This window comes from Dermochelys coriacea, chromosome 4, assembly GCF_009764565.3.
Source record: "Dermochelys coriacea isolate rDerCor1 chromosome 4, rDerCor1.pri.v4, whole genome shotgun sequence".
Classification (NCBI taxonomy): Eukaryota; Metazoa; Chordata; order Testudines; family Dermochelyidae; genus Dermochelys; species Dermochelys coriacea.
Genome location: NC_050071.1, coordinates 36,204,313 through 36,216,696, shown reverse-complemented (window position 1 = coordinate 36,216,696; position 12,384 = coordinate 36,204,313). Strand labels below are relative to the sequence as shown.

Genomic DNA, 12,384 nt, shown 5'->3' with positions numbered 1-12,384 from the left:
ACAATAATGTACTATATTAAGAAATTAACTTCATAGAATCCTACAACTCATGGCCCAACCCAAGCCAGCGGCAGTTTGAGACCTTCCGGAAAGTACTCACCATTGCCCTTAGCACCTTCCAGAACATGCTCAAGATGCCACAGGATGAAACCCCAGGAGTTATCAGGGTAAGTATAGGAATTAATCAGCACTATGGCACTGTACAGGTTGGGTGTTACAACAGGAACCAGGTGCTGCTCCACGTATGACATATGTTACTCCTAAAGTGCTGGCTTTACATTAAGAATCATCCCACTATGCTGAATACAGGAGCTAAACTGTTTATGCTGCCCCTACACCACCATTCTAATATATCCCATCTTTCTCTGATATATAAGCTTTTGACTTCAGTTAATTTTTAGCATTAATATTTTCTTCTAGGCAGAGTAAAAAAAATTCTAAAATCTATCTAGCTACATTGAATGTGTAAAAAAAAAAATTTTTTTTTAAATTCACCTAGAAATTTAGGCCCTACTCCTGTACACTAAGCCATACAGTCGGATTCCTGAGCTTATGAGGTGGCCCAGGGACTTTAGCAGGACTCCAGGCAGCCATGAAGATCCACCTGCATGTATCTGACTGAATCGGAGTCCTAGCAATGTATCCCCAGAGTCGACAAAGGAATCCTCATGTGCTGAGCCACATGGAGACATCACATGGAAGCAAGGGTCCAGGAGGGAGGCAGGCAGGACCCTTTGCAGGCTTGAAGCCTCAATGTCTTAATGCACGCAAGTCATTGTTATAATATGTGCAAGGAAAGTTACCATGAAGATAAGGCTTAAAAATTATTTTGTTGTATTTGAATTGAAATAGCTCAAATTATTTTTTTAAATCATCAAAAGATTATTTTAAAGAGCTATGTGACCACTTATTATATTTCTGAAAGATGTAGATATATTAGCCCTTGGGAGACATTGGACTTTTTTTTTTTTAAATACACACACACTTTGATGCATTCATTTGGCTAGCAGCAGACTGGAATATATTAGCATTTTAGGGACAAAAAGTGTCTGACAAACTTAGATTTTAAAACAATCTAACAGATGTGTAACTCATAAAAATTAGAGATGGAAAAGACCTAACTATATTATTAGATCTTCTAGCCCATCTCTTTGCAGGACTGCTCCCAGTTCCTCTAGTAATAATGTCTATATAATTGCACTTGATTACCTCATTTCTGCATGTACATATCCACAGGTGCACACACAAATGAGTTTTACATACATAACACACAGATAAAGACCCTTTGAAAATTTGGCCCTAAAATTTAGAGTTAAGATGAGGCAGAAACGCTAACACCTGACGTGCTATATAAAATTCCCCACTATGTGGAGACTCAGGCAATATTCTAGGCACAGTGGAGTGGGGTGGGTATGTTTCAGCCTTCTCTCCGTTTTCTTGCTTTGGCTGGATTATGTCACATCCTTGTAGTTATTCAAACACAGGCTTTGTGAAATATAAAAGTACATATCATATTTATTATCCATCAGGAGACTTCCTTTACCGGTTCAAACTCCTTTTTCTAAAGGCCTGTGTTAATTAGTCTCCATTATATACGATCCAATTGCTAAAAATACAGTGGTTTATTTTCCTGGAACACAATGTTATAACAGTATAAAAAGTCTATACAGGTTTAAAAAGCTGTTTTTAAGGGCCAAATTCTGCCTCACTTTGAGCAATACCTTACTAGATGGGTTGTTCAATTTAAATCAGACTACTTGGAGGATAAGATATTACTCAATGAGAGGCAGAGTCTAGCCCTTAATAAATAAAACATGGGTGAGCGGCTGAGATACGTTTTTGCCTTACCTGCCATTTTACAATTTTTCAGGATTATCTGCACTCTTTCCCATTAAAAGAAAGAGAAAAGAAAAATAGTCAAGAGCAATTAGTTGGTTTAATCAATGGTCTTAATTGTACGAGGACACTACTTCAAGTCAGGGGATCAACTGTTTGGTACTGGAAGCTGTAAAAATTAAATCACTCACTCTCTAGAGACAGCATGGCTGTAGAGAAAGTGCATCTTGGAAACTGGGTGTGGCTGTATAGTTTTACCTTATTGGTTTTCACCACTGAAGTGCTACAGGGATCTATACAAAACACTGAACTGTATTTTTTAAATTAATTTTATACCTTCTGTTTAGCCATTTTCTTAAACATAAATACAGAACTTTCTTGGCAAATTAAATGAAAGGTGGGTAAATCCATTTGCAGGTAAATTTGCAGTAATTCAAAAAAAAAATAAAAAACATAAAAAGTTAAGTCAGAGACATCACGCCCAGGGGTAAAATCTCTTTGTCACAACTAATTGCCTCTATCCGAAAAGGGACACTCTGAATCCAGTGCTGAAAGGATTTCATTTGCTGTCTAATGAAGTCAAGACTAATGCAACAAAACAGGCTCCTGCTTGTCAAAAAAGCCTTTCACTTCACTGCCCAGATCAGTTAACATAACATTATTAGTTCACCTTTCAAGACACACCAAAAACCCTAGGATTTTCTCTCTCACCAGGTTAGCTATGGAGCCATCCATCAGTGGCAGCAACAAAATCCCTCTCTAAGCTTCATGTACATCATACACCTTAGCTGTGTACACATCACAGTATCTCACCCAGCTCATCCATTATGAGCTCTACATTAAACTACAACGTTATCAACAAACAAACAGTATTGCTTGCCTTTCCCTCATCTACAGAGGAAGAGAAAGCTACAGACACATCACTGCGCTTCAACTAAAGCTCGATGCTCCAGCATCCCTAGTCTTCAAGCCACTCCTACAGTCTCGCTCTGTTTCCTCACACAAAATTTTTGCGGTCTCTGTTCACATTACCTTCTTGGGTCTTTTCCTCCTCTGATTACTGCCATTGTACTTCTCTCCACCATCACTTTTCTGGGCTGCTTCTCCATTCATCATTTTGAACAGTTTCGGAAGCAAAGAGCTCTGCCATTAAACCCTCCCAACTGTACAGACCATTTAGTGAGTGTGTCACTTGCTGGAGAAGAGGAGGGGTGTATGTGTGCGCGTCTGTGTGTGTGTGTTGGTGGGGGAGGGAAGAGGACGCACTGGTAGGGTGAGCATAATGATGTTGCCATGGCAGCAGCTGCCACAACTGTTTATCTGACTGCATTGTTAAATCTGATTCAACCAATTACCAACAGAATCTGGATGCTTTACAATGAAGAAAGCCTTGATCTGAGAATGTCGGGATCTAGCACAGGGTGCAGGGATCATCAGCATGATGACTAGCTGTTGCTTGATACAATCTCCTTTTTGATGAGATGTGGGGAAAAGGCTGCACAAGAATTCCTGTATGCGAGAGCACTTCAACGCTGAGCGGATACAAGGCATATAAGATCACTGTAGCAACTTTGCAGTGCTTCCTAAACCCAAGGGGGTACATTACATTTTATGCAAAGGAAGGATGGCAAAATTCTGCTTTCAGTAATACACTAGTGTAAACCCAAATCTAATTCTTACTCCAGCAGCATGGTTACTGAGAGCATTCTAATTTTGGAACATTAAATTCTGATTACAGTTATTCCGTTCCACTTGAAAAGAAGCCCACAAAGATGGAAGTCATATTTAACTAGTACTTTCACACTATCAACTTTTCTTTCCACTGAAAGGAAGTAATGAATGTTAGAAGCTAGACCTTCTCTTACCCGGTATGCCTGCTGGGCACAGATTCCTGGATTTGTTTTATTCTAATCAAAGAATCTAAATCAAATTTATGAATACATTTTGTTGGATCCAGTTCTTAAGTGGGCAAAATTCCCATTCCCAGGTGCCATAATACTTCAACAACAATTTTCTGCCTGTGTTAGTACTGGAGCCCTGCATAGACACCAGTATTCTATCCCACCTCTCTAATTCATGGATTAAGATTTATTATTTCAATTACAGCAGCGGACAGAGGCCCCAGTCAAGATAGGTTCCATGTTGTACTAGGCGCAGTAGAAACACACATACCCTTGTCCTGAATCCCAGACACATTAGTGAAGTCACTGCTGTAACATCAATAGACTAAGAAAACTACATGTGGAATTGTTGAGATTAAGTCCAAATCATACTAAAATGGTTTCCACAGTGTGAACAAATAGTTCATAGTCTAAACTAAATCACCCCCACCTTGTTTTGAAAAGACTGATGTAAATGCATGTCGGAATAGCAAAGAAAGTTCTTTATTTCTTCCAGTGAATATGCTAACAAAAATACTGTTCCACTTACTACTGAATAAAGAAACAAGAGAAACTTGCCCTCCTTCCTTAACAGTAGCTAGGGTGAGGGAAACAAAAGGAAGGAACCAATAAGGCATGAATGTGCAGTTCCATGACTAAATCAGCGGCTAACACAATGAACATCTGCATCATAACAATAATATGTTCAATATGTAACAGCAGTCTGCAACTCTTTATTTGGAGCTACTTAGAGGTGACTTTTTTCTTAGTAAAAAGTAGGAATCTTCATATTGAAGGAAGGAGAGGGATAACTCGAAGAAGGCAGACACAATATTACTTTGCATCTGTTATGCTATAATTAGAGCTGTAATTTGTCATGGTAAATGTTTGGGGAAATCATGGAGAAGTCATTTGTTATTAGTGTCAGGAGTCATTTGTGAAACCTAGAAAGACAAAAGGCATGCTTTTAACTCAGAAGCAAAATACCCTTGTGTGCTAGAGTCATTTTTAAATGCTCTATCTTAGATTCTCAGCTGTTTTCCCTTTTGGTCCCTTTCCTTTGTAGGCCTAAACTTTTAAAACTTTCTGTTTACATCTATATCCCAACTACAAAACTGCTCCTTAGGGAAAGATGTGCCCTGGATGTGCCTTGAGATGAGGTACTTAGTGTTTGTTTTGTTACTGTATGAATCTCTCTTGCAAACCTCACAAAAACTGGATAAATTTAAAAACATGGATTTTTGAACTATGAAAATCCCAGACAGATAAAAATATTGACATTGGAAAAAAAAAAAAAACACATACTGCATCACTGAAGTATCATTGATTATATTGTATTGCAGTGATACAGCTTGACTTAGAAAGACCTCTCTCCAACTCTGAGGGTTCCCTCAGGCTCCCAAGAATATGGAAGCTGCTATCCCAAACGTCAAGAGAAGAGTTATTCATGGTGGAAGGCTAAAGCCAGATAAAAGAGAAAGACTAGGGAAAAAACAAGGCTACTGTCACTGCAATGTGGCCAGGCATCAGTGAGAGCTTGTGAGATTAGGGGTGCGTGAAGCAGGTTTCTGAGATTTTCACTTTGATTAGGTAGGCTTTCAAAAGTTCTCACAGCTCCACCCTCACATAAGCTTTTGAGAACACAAAAATATAGGGGGAAGCAGCCACTTCTGGCCAGAAGACCAGATTGCAAACAAAGTAGGATTATTAGATATTAAGAATAGGTGTTTTGCTAGTGACAGTGTGCATTTCTTCTCAGATGTTTTCCCTATTCTGTTAGCTTATAATGGCAGCAGTGCAGCATCACCCTTATGGGAAATCACGGGTATACTGTGACAATATTCCAAAAGGAATAAATTGAAAAAGCTTGTTGTGACAAGCATATCAAATACCTACTAATGGGACAGACAATGCTAGAAGGGTACAAACTCGCTGAAGGATGACATCCTCATTAACCTTAACTGCTGTTTCCCTGTTTTCTCTAAGTCTGGGAATTTTGGCAACAGGATCTTAAATGCAGTCATGGAAAATAACGTTCACACTCTGTGACATGTTACAATTTCTTATATCCTGTTACCACAGAAATACAATATGAAACTTAGTAAATAGGGAGTCAAAAAGTTTATCACTGAATGTATTTTATGTGAACTAATAATGCCTCACTTGGCTCAGATAACTTAAAGTCAGAGAAAAAGGATGTTGGATGTCCCACTTATTCCTCAGTATTCTTCAAACTACCAGCCTGCTTAATATACTCCTAGATAACAGATGGCTGGAAGAAGCCCCAGGTGGGAGAGATTTGCTGGTCCCATGTTTATATCTTATGGGGTCGACTTCCCAGTGCACAATGCATTAGCTGGCAAAATGCTATACAAGCTGTCAGTCTTTTAACATTGGAGGCCCTTAAAATTATATGGTACAGGGATTGAAAAGTTAACTCACTAACAGTGGAATGCTTCAATCACATACATGATAAACACCCATCAGCTTCCAACAGGAAGTCTGACCACAAAACAATTATGAGATCAGTGGTTGGTAACACATGATCACCAGGATCCTATGAATCAGAGTTTAGGTGTTCAGATGGAACAGTGAAAGGAAACTCTCCCGGGTGTATCTCCTTGTAACTAGTCTTTTGATCTATTTAATTTGAGATGGACCCAAACCAGTAATTATGACAATGGAGAATTTAGCTAGTTGGCTTCTTATAGCTAACTTCACACCCTATGCAGTCTAGAATTATCTATGAAAAACTAAAGGAAATAGTACTCCACAGAAACGGAGCAGTATAAAATCATCCCCCTACAAACAACTTTAATGGGGCTGAATAAATCCTGGTTTCAATTTTGTTCACAAAGCTGCCAAAGGATTACACATCCAGAAGTCCCTACAAACGCACAATAGCAAGCAAATTATGGAACAGTTCTTTGAAAGTAATTTGAAAGTTCCTTAACAACATGCCAGCTAGTCCCCATGAAAGTGTTCAAGAATCCTCTTGCAGCAGAATTAAATCAATCCCTTTAATCTAATAAGTGCTCTCTTAGTTTGTGAGAAATGCTTCCTTACTGAATTGCTTGTTTTGTTTTCAATCCTACGAACTTCATGCCCAAAAACATTTGCTTTGCCACTTGAGCTGAAGGAGAATTTCCAACAGCTGTCAGGAACAGTAGTCCTGATACAGCGCAAATGGCTATTGCTAAATATTACAGTGTCCAACATAACACATCCATATATGACAAGTCCCATTTCATCTCTACTTTTAAGAGGCATAGTACACTTCACCAACACACTCAGAACTGTGATTGTGGGCAAATTTTCATAGCTAGGTGCCTAAAATGAGGTGCCTAAATATGAAGTGGCCTAATCTTCAGAGGCACTAAGCAACCCCACCTAAGTGAAGTCAACATGAGCTGCAGATGGTTCAGCACCTTTGAAAATCAGGCCACTGCTATTTAGTTGTCTATGTATGATTTTAGGAACCTAACTTCAGACACCCAGGTTTGAATATATTAGCCACACATTTCAGAAGCAATTTACTAACCCAACTATATGCCCAAGGAAACCCAGTTGATACAAAAGGAGTTCTGAAGTTTTGACTTAGAAGTCCCTTCTATCATGGGATTTGAAGGCAAAAATGCTTAGTTTGGGAAAATAAGGTCAGGGAGAGTAAAAGCTTAAAGTATACTTTACTTTCTATGCAGTAAGGAAGGGAACTTACTTCAACTGAGGCATGAATGACAACAGTAGCACCCAAAGGAAAAAACCCACTATCATTAAACAGGGCAAGACAAAAGTCTACCTTCTCAAGTTTCTGTTATCAAACTGAACTAAACAAAAGACTTCCTATCAACAGATGAGATTCACCATTGATGGAGACATAGGAGGTGAAAAAAGGGACTGGATGACTCAGGGGACTGGCACAAGAATATGTAAACTTTCATCTCTGGATCAAGTCATTGACATCTGATCAGTGTTTGGTAACCTTTTTAAATGGGTGGTTCAGTCAGGTTTTTAATGAACAGAAGGCCACCGAGAACCAGCTACTGAGCCCATCTGAAACATGTCAGAATGGAAGAATGATAAACCATTCAGCCAGTAAACAGTTTCCAGAGGCACTTAAAATAAGCAGTCAAGAATAAGTAGACAAGGAGTCCGTTTGACGGTCAAGGAAGCTGCAGTGATTTACACCAGCAGAAGATTTGGCCCGAGATACAACAGGAATGTCTACTGCTGGGCATGACTTTAGCCTCTTCTGAATCTACTAGCAAATTGGATGCTTTCCATTAGGCAACTTTGCATCCCCCTTGTTTACTGTGAAATCAGGTTTCTCAGAAATATCTTGTTTTTCCACTTTAATCCATCCCAATTTGGGAGCCAGTCATCTGACAATTTGCCTAAGATTATAGACAAATGTGCTGCACGAGAGGAATTTATGAAAACAGTAATAATGGTTGAAAAGCATTTTGATAGTTCTTGAGGGTGAGAGTTAGTACTTGTCAGAAAGTTTTTTTCACATGTTGTTCTACTCACCTGCTAAAGAATCTTTTCTTTCACACTAATAATCTTTAGCATGCAGCTGACAACCTTATTCATGACAGTCTGTTAAGTAGAGTACGAGGTCAGCCACCCACACAGGAGAAAGTTGGCATGTTGTCTTTGAATCAGGAATCTAAGAAGGAAGCATCACTGTACTTTTCTGATTCCTGAATGTACTTTTTACCAGCTTCTCCTTTTAAATTTGGATAAGAGGCTGCTCTCAAAGTACACTGAAAACAGCAATTGCTTCAGAGTGTACCTCAATGTGTTTTAAAGTATAATACAATTTAGGAACCGACATTATAATGAGATTGTGTAGGCAAACAGGATAATCATTACTGCACTAAGCAATAGCTCTCACAGACCTGGAAATCATGGGCAAACACCAAAAACTTCTTTGGAATCAGAATAGATAAGATAAATAATATCCCTAGTGTTTGTTATTACAGAATTTAGGTAAAAATCAGATTCTACAGCAGATTCTACAACAAGCAGCAGAGATCATAGTGTGATCAAGGTAGAAACAATCCCAAACTATTTTCTCTGGTTTTCCCTCCCCTCTGCCCATCCCCCACCTACTCTTTTGCAATAAAGAAAAGAATAACCAATCTGCTACATACATCTCCAAGCTAGAAAAACTTCAAAGAAGAGACATTTTAGCCAAGTATTAGCAAACTGGTAGCAATGGTACTATTGTTTTCTTTAATGGATCTAGCTGCCTTCCCCACATTTACTCTGACCATGGGAAAACATAAGAAATGACATCACGTTTTACATGAGCAAGAGCAACCGGAATGGGCCCCATGTGTATGAAGTTAAGAAAGATCAAACAATTGAGCTAACTGACATTTCCCATTTGGCCTTTAATTTGCTTTCCACTCCACCTTTCAATATCAAATAAATGTTGATTTCATTTACAATGAAAATCATTGATGCAGAGGATGTGAAAAAGAAGTGGGTTTTGTATTTTTGATAAAGACCCACAATAATTTGCTGAGCTTTCATTATTTAAGTTATTCAGACAAAGGATTAATCAACTAATTGATGCTCCCCTTTTCCAAAGCAAATTAGATTAAAGAGATTTATTTGCATCCATATTATTGCTTTTATTGCTTAAACTACAACACTAGCAGCTTTTTCACCTAGTCTTTCCTGACCCACAACCCAGATCTTACTTAGATTTAAGAGCCTCAAGGCAGGGACTCTCTTTCTCTGTCATGTGTTTATACTACACGTAAGCATGGTGGGTTACTCATCTATAATTGGGCACTACTACAATACAAATAATCATTCTGTAAAGCCAAATCCACTCCCATTGAAGTCAACAGCAACACACCCATTTAAATTTAATCCCACATGATAGGCATTCAGCCATTACAAAGAAAAACAGTGAAATGGAGAAACATTAGAAAGATATATCATATTCAAGTTAGGACTTTCCTCCGCAACACTGGCCTATTTCATCCACATTTATGCCACTTCTTGGAGGAGGTGGGGGGAGGAGTAATTCCTAACACACTGAACATATCAACCCACTGATCAATCTTTCACTGAATTCAGAATCCAACTTTTCATTTAAAGTATAAAAATGCATTTAATGGTTGCTATCACTAAAGCACTTGTGTGTTCTGCTTGAATAAATGCAAATGTTTTGCTTTTTCAAAAGGCAGATAGTTGTATTTTGTTAATAGTGTCTGTATTTAATATTGGGAAGAATCACTAAATCATATTCATTAATTGTTCTGCACTTATTAAATGGTCTGTACAGGATGATCTTCTGGGGTTTCTTGAGTCTCCCTTGAGAGGATTCTGGTTTCTACTGGTTACCTTGATCTGAACCCTGAGGGCTACATCTGTCCCACCATGATAAGGAAAGAACAATAGAGTAAATCACAGGGGGACAGAGGGAGGGAAAGAGGAAGGATTAGGGGGTATAGGAGAACAGACCAACAATGGTTTATCATTAAAATCATCAAACCAAGCCAAAATGGGAGGTAGGGGAGAAGGGGAAAGGGTAAGGCATTTATTTTTAATTATATCTTCAATATTGGACAAATGGCATTTTAAATTATTTCTATCCCTCAAGAGGAATGCTGAAGTTAAACTATACATAATACCCAATAAACCAGCACTTCTGCACTGTTATGTAAGAGTCTCCTAAGCGATAATCATTCTCTCCACAACAAGTGAAGCACAGTCAGAACCAAAAGCAGACCCAAAAAAAGACAGAAAGAAAAGGAGATCAAGTAAGTGGCTTTGGAGTGGATTTCTTTTAGTCAGAAAGAAAAACTATAGAATAAAAAGGAGACAGAAAACAGAAAGAACTACAGTAGACTATAGGTAAAGAAGAGATGCAGGAGTAGGTATGCAAAATAGTCATTAAAAACAACAATAATTAAATAGGCTTTATTATAAAGCAATCAAAAGGTACAAGTCAATCACCATATACAGACACAAAGGGCAGATTCCATGTTGCTCCTTTCCTATGCCCAGCACAGGAAAGGATGGGTGAAGTGGGAAAATTCAGGCCCCTTTGGACCTTGCAAATTCTGGGGACAGCCAGCAGCACAACTAAAGCAACCTAAGGATTGGATTTCATACCTAACTAACTTGCACTTAGAAAGGTTTGGTATGAAATGATTTTCCTTCTGGATGTATACCATATTGATATGAATGATCTTCTGGTGCATCCAACTCAAGACAATAAATCATACCCCATTTTACAGCAATCCTCACTCTCTAAAGAGATACAAGTAAAGTTGTCTAGATATACTTTTCACTTATTTTTAAAGCAAGTAGGTTAAATAATGCTGGTCAGTTCTGCATTTTTTTTCTTTGTTTATGTCAGCACCAAAAGCAATGGACAGCAGCACAGAATAAACCTGTCTCTCTGTACATTTTTAAATGTAACCTGTTCACCCTTTGTTTCCTTCAAAAAAAATCACAAAAAATTTACATGATGATGTGTCATGCAGCAGAGGAGTCAAACACTTCATTTATCAACATGCTAGAAAGCCAGAAAACATCTTCAGAGACAAATTCACCTGGTTTCAGAGTAGCAGCCATGTTAGTCTGTATCTGCAAAAAGAAAAGGAGGACTTGTGGCATCTTAGAGACTAATAAATTTATTTGAGCATAAGCTTTCGTGAGCTACAGCTCACTTCATCACCTGGGTGACTCATCTCCCCAGCTGTGTATCTGCTATTGTCAGGGGACCTCAACACAAAAGATATCTAGCCCTTTGTTCTTTGTGTATGTTAACCCTTTACCGTGTGCTTGTTTTCTGTTTCCAATAGCCAAATAGAACAGAGATTGAATTACACAAAACAAAAATCACAGGGAGAAAGTTGTTCCAAAGCTATTATGCAAACACAGGCATTTAACAAGCAACAATTGTGAGAAACCCACAGGTTTGGTCTCCATCTTGGAGAAACACAGAGTGACAAACACAGCGAATAATTGGCAAGGGCTAGGAGCAGAATCCAGGAGACCTCTCTCCGAGACCACTGTTCTTACCACTAGCCTACACCCTCTCCTTCACACTGATCTTTATTACAATTATGCTTGCACTATTTGCAGGGGCAGGAGAGGAGGTTACTAACTAAGATAAAGCAAAAACATATCTAACAGAATTTCACTTATGAGTTTGTTACTGGAACTGACTTTTAAGTCGTTACACAAAAAAGCACATTTAACTTTTATTTTGGAATTGCTAAGGATTGATGCATGTGATTTTAATTCTACAGTAAATACCACTCTACAGAAATATTAAGGAACATTTCTATAGAAACATTTTCCATCAAGGACTATGATTTTATATAAGATTCTTCTCAGCATGTATAAACAATTTAATGAATGCTCAAATCAACAATGTTATAAATTGAAATAATTTTAACAACATTCATAAAAGAGTTTATCCATCTTCAGATAATGCAGACAAATATTGTGGAACCTGGGTCACTTCTGTGCTAGAGATGGGTGTAATTTAGAGTACCCAAGTCACCTGATTCACTAGATCAACTAAGATAATTCTGAAATTGACTGTAAAATGTGGTTTGTTTTTACAAAGGCCCCAGTTGCTCTGCAGTAGAATATTAATTACTCGTTTGTTTTACACATATCAGATCTTGCT

At 38.2% G+C, this 12,384-nt stretch overlaps 1 protein-coding gene across 22 annotated transcripts in view; it reads right to left on the bottom strand.

Annotated features, from left to right (window-relative positions):
* Window positions 1–12,384, bottom strand: part of ANK2 (ankyrin 2) — a 581,571-nt gene that overhangs the window by 372,610 nt on the left and 196,577 nt on the right. For 6 of the 22 annotated variants that reach the window (XM_043513030.1, XM_043513020.1, XM_043513019.1 and 3 more), the window contains exon 1: window positions 2,869–3,072. The exons of 1 other annotated variant lie outside the window; for it this stretch is intronic. In XM_043513030.1, coding sequence (XP_043368965.1) covers window positions 2,869–2,952 — 84 coding nt within the window. In that variant the 5' untranslated portion in view covers window positions 2,953–3,072. Of the gene's footprint in view, window positions 1–2,868; window positions 3,122–12,384 lie in introns of those variants that run through there. 15 more of the 22 variants (XM_043513034.1, XM_043513038.1, XM_043513036.1 and 12 more) reach the window with 10 other exon arrangements.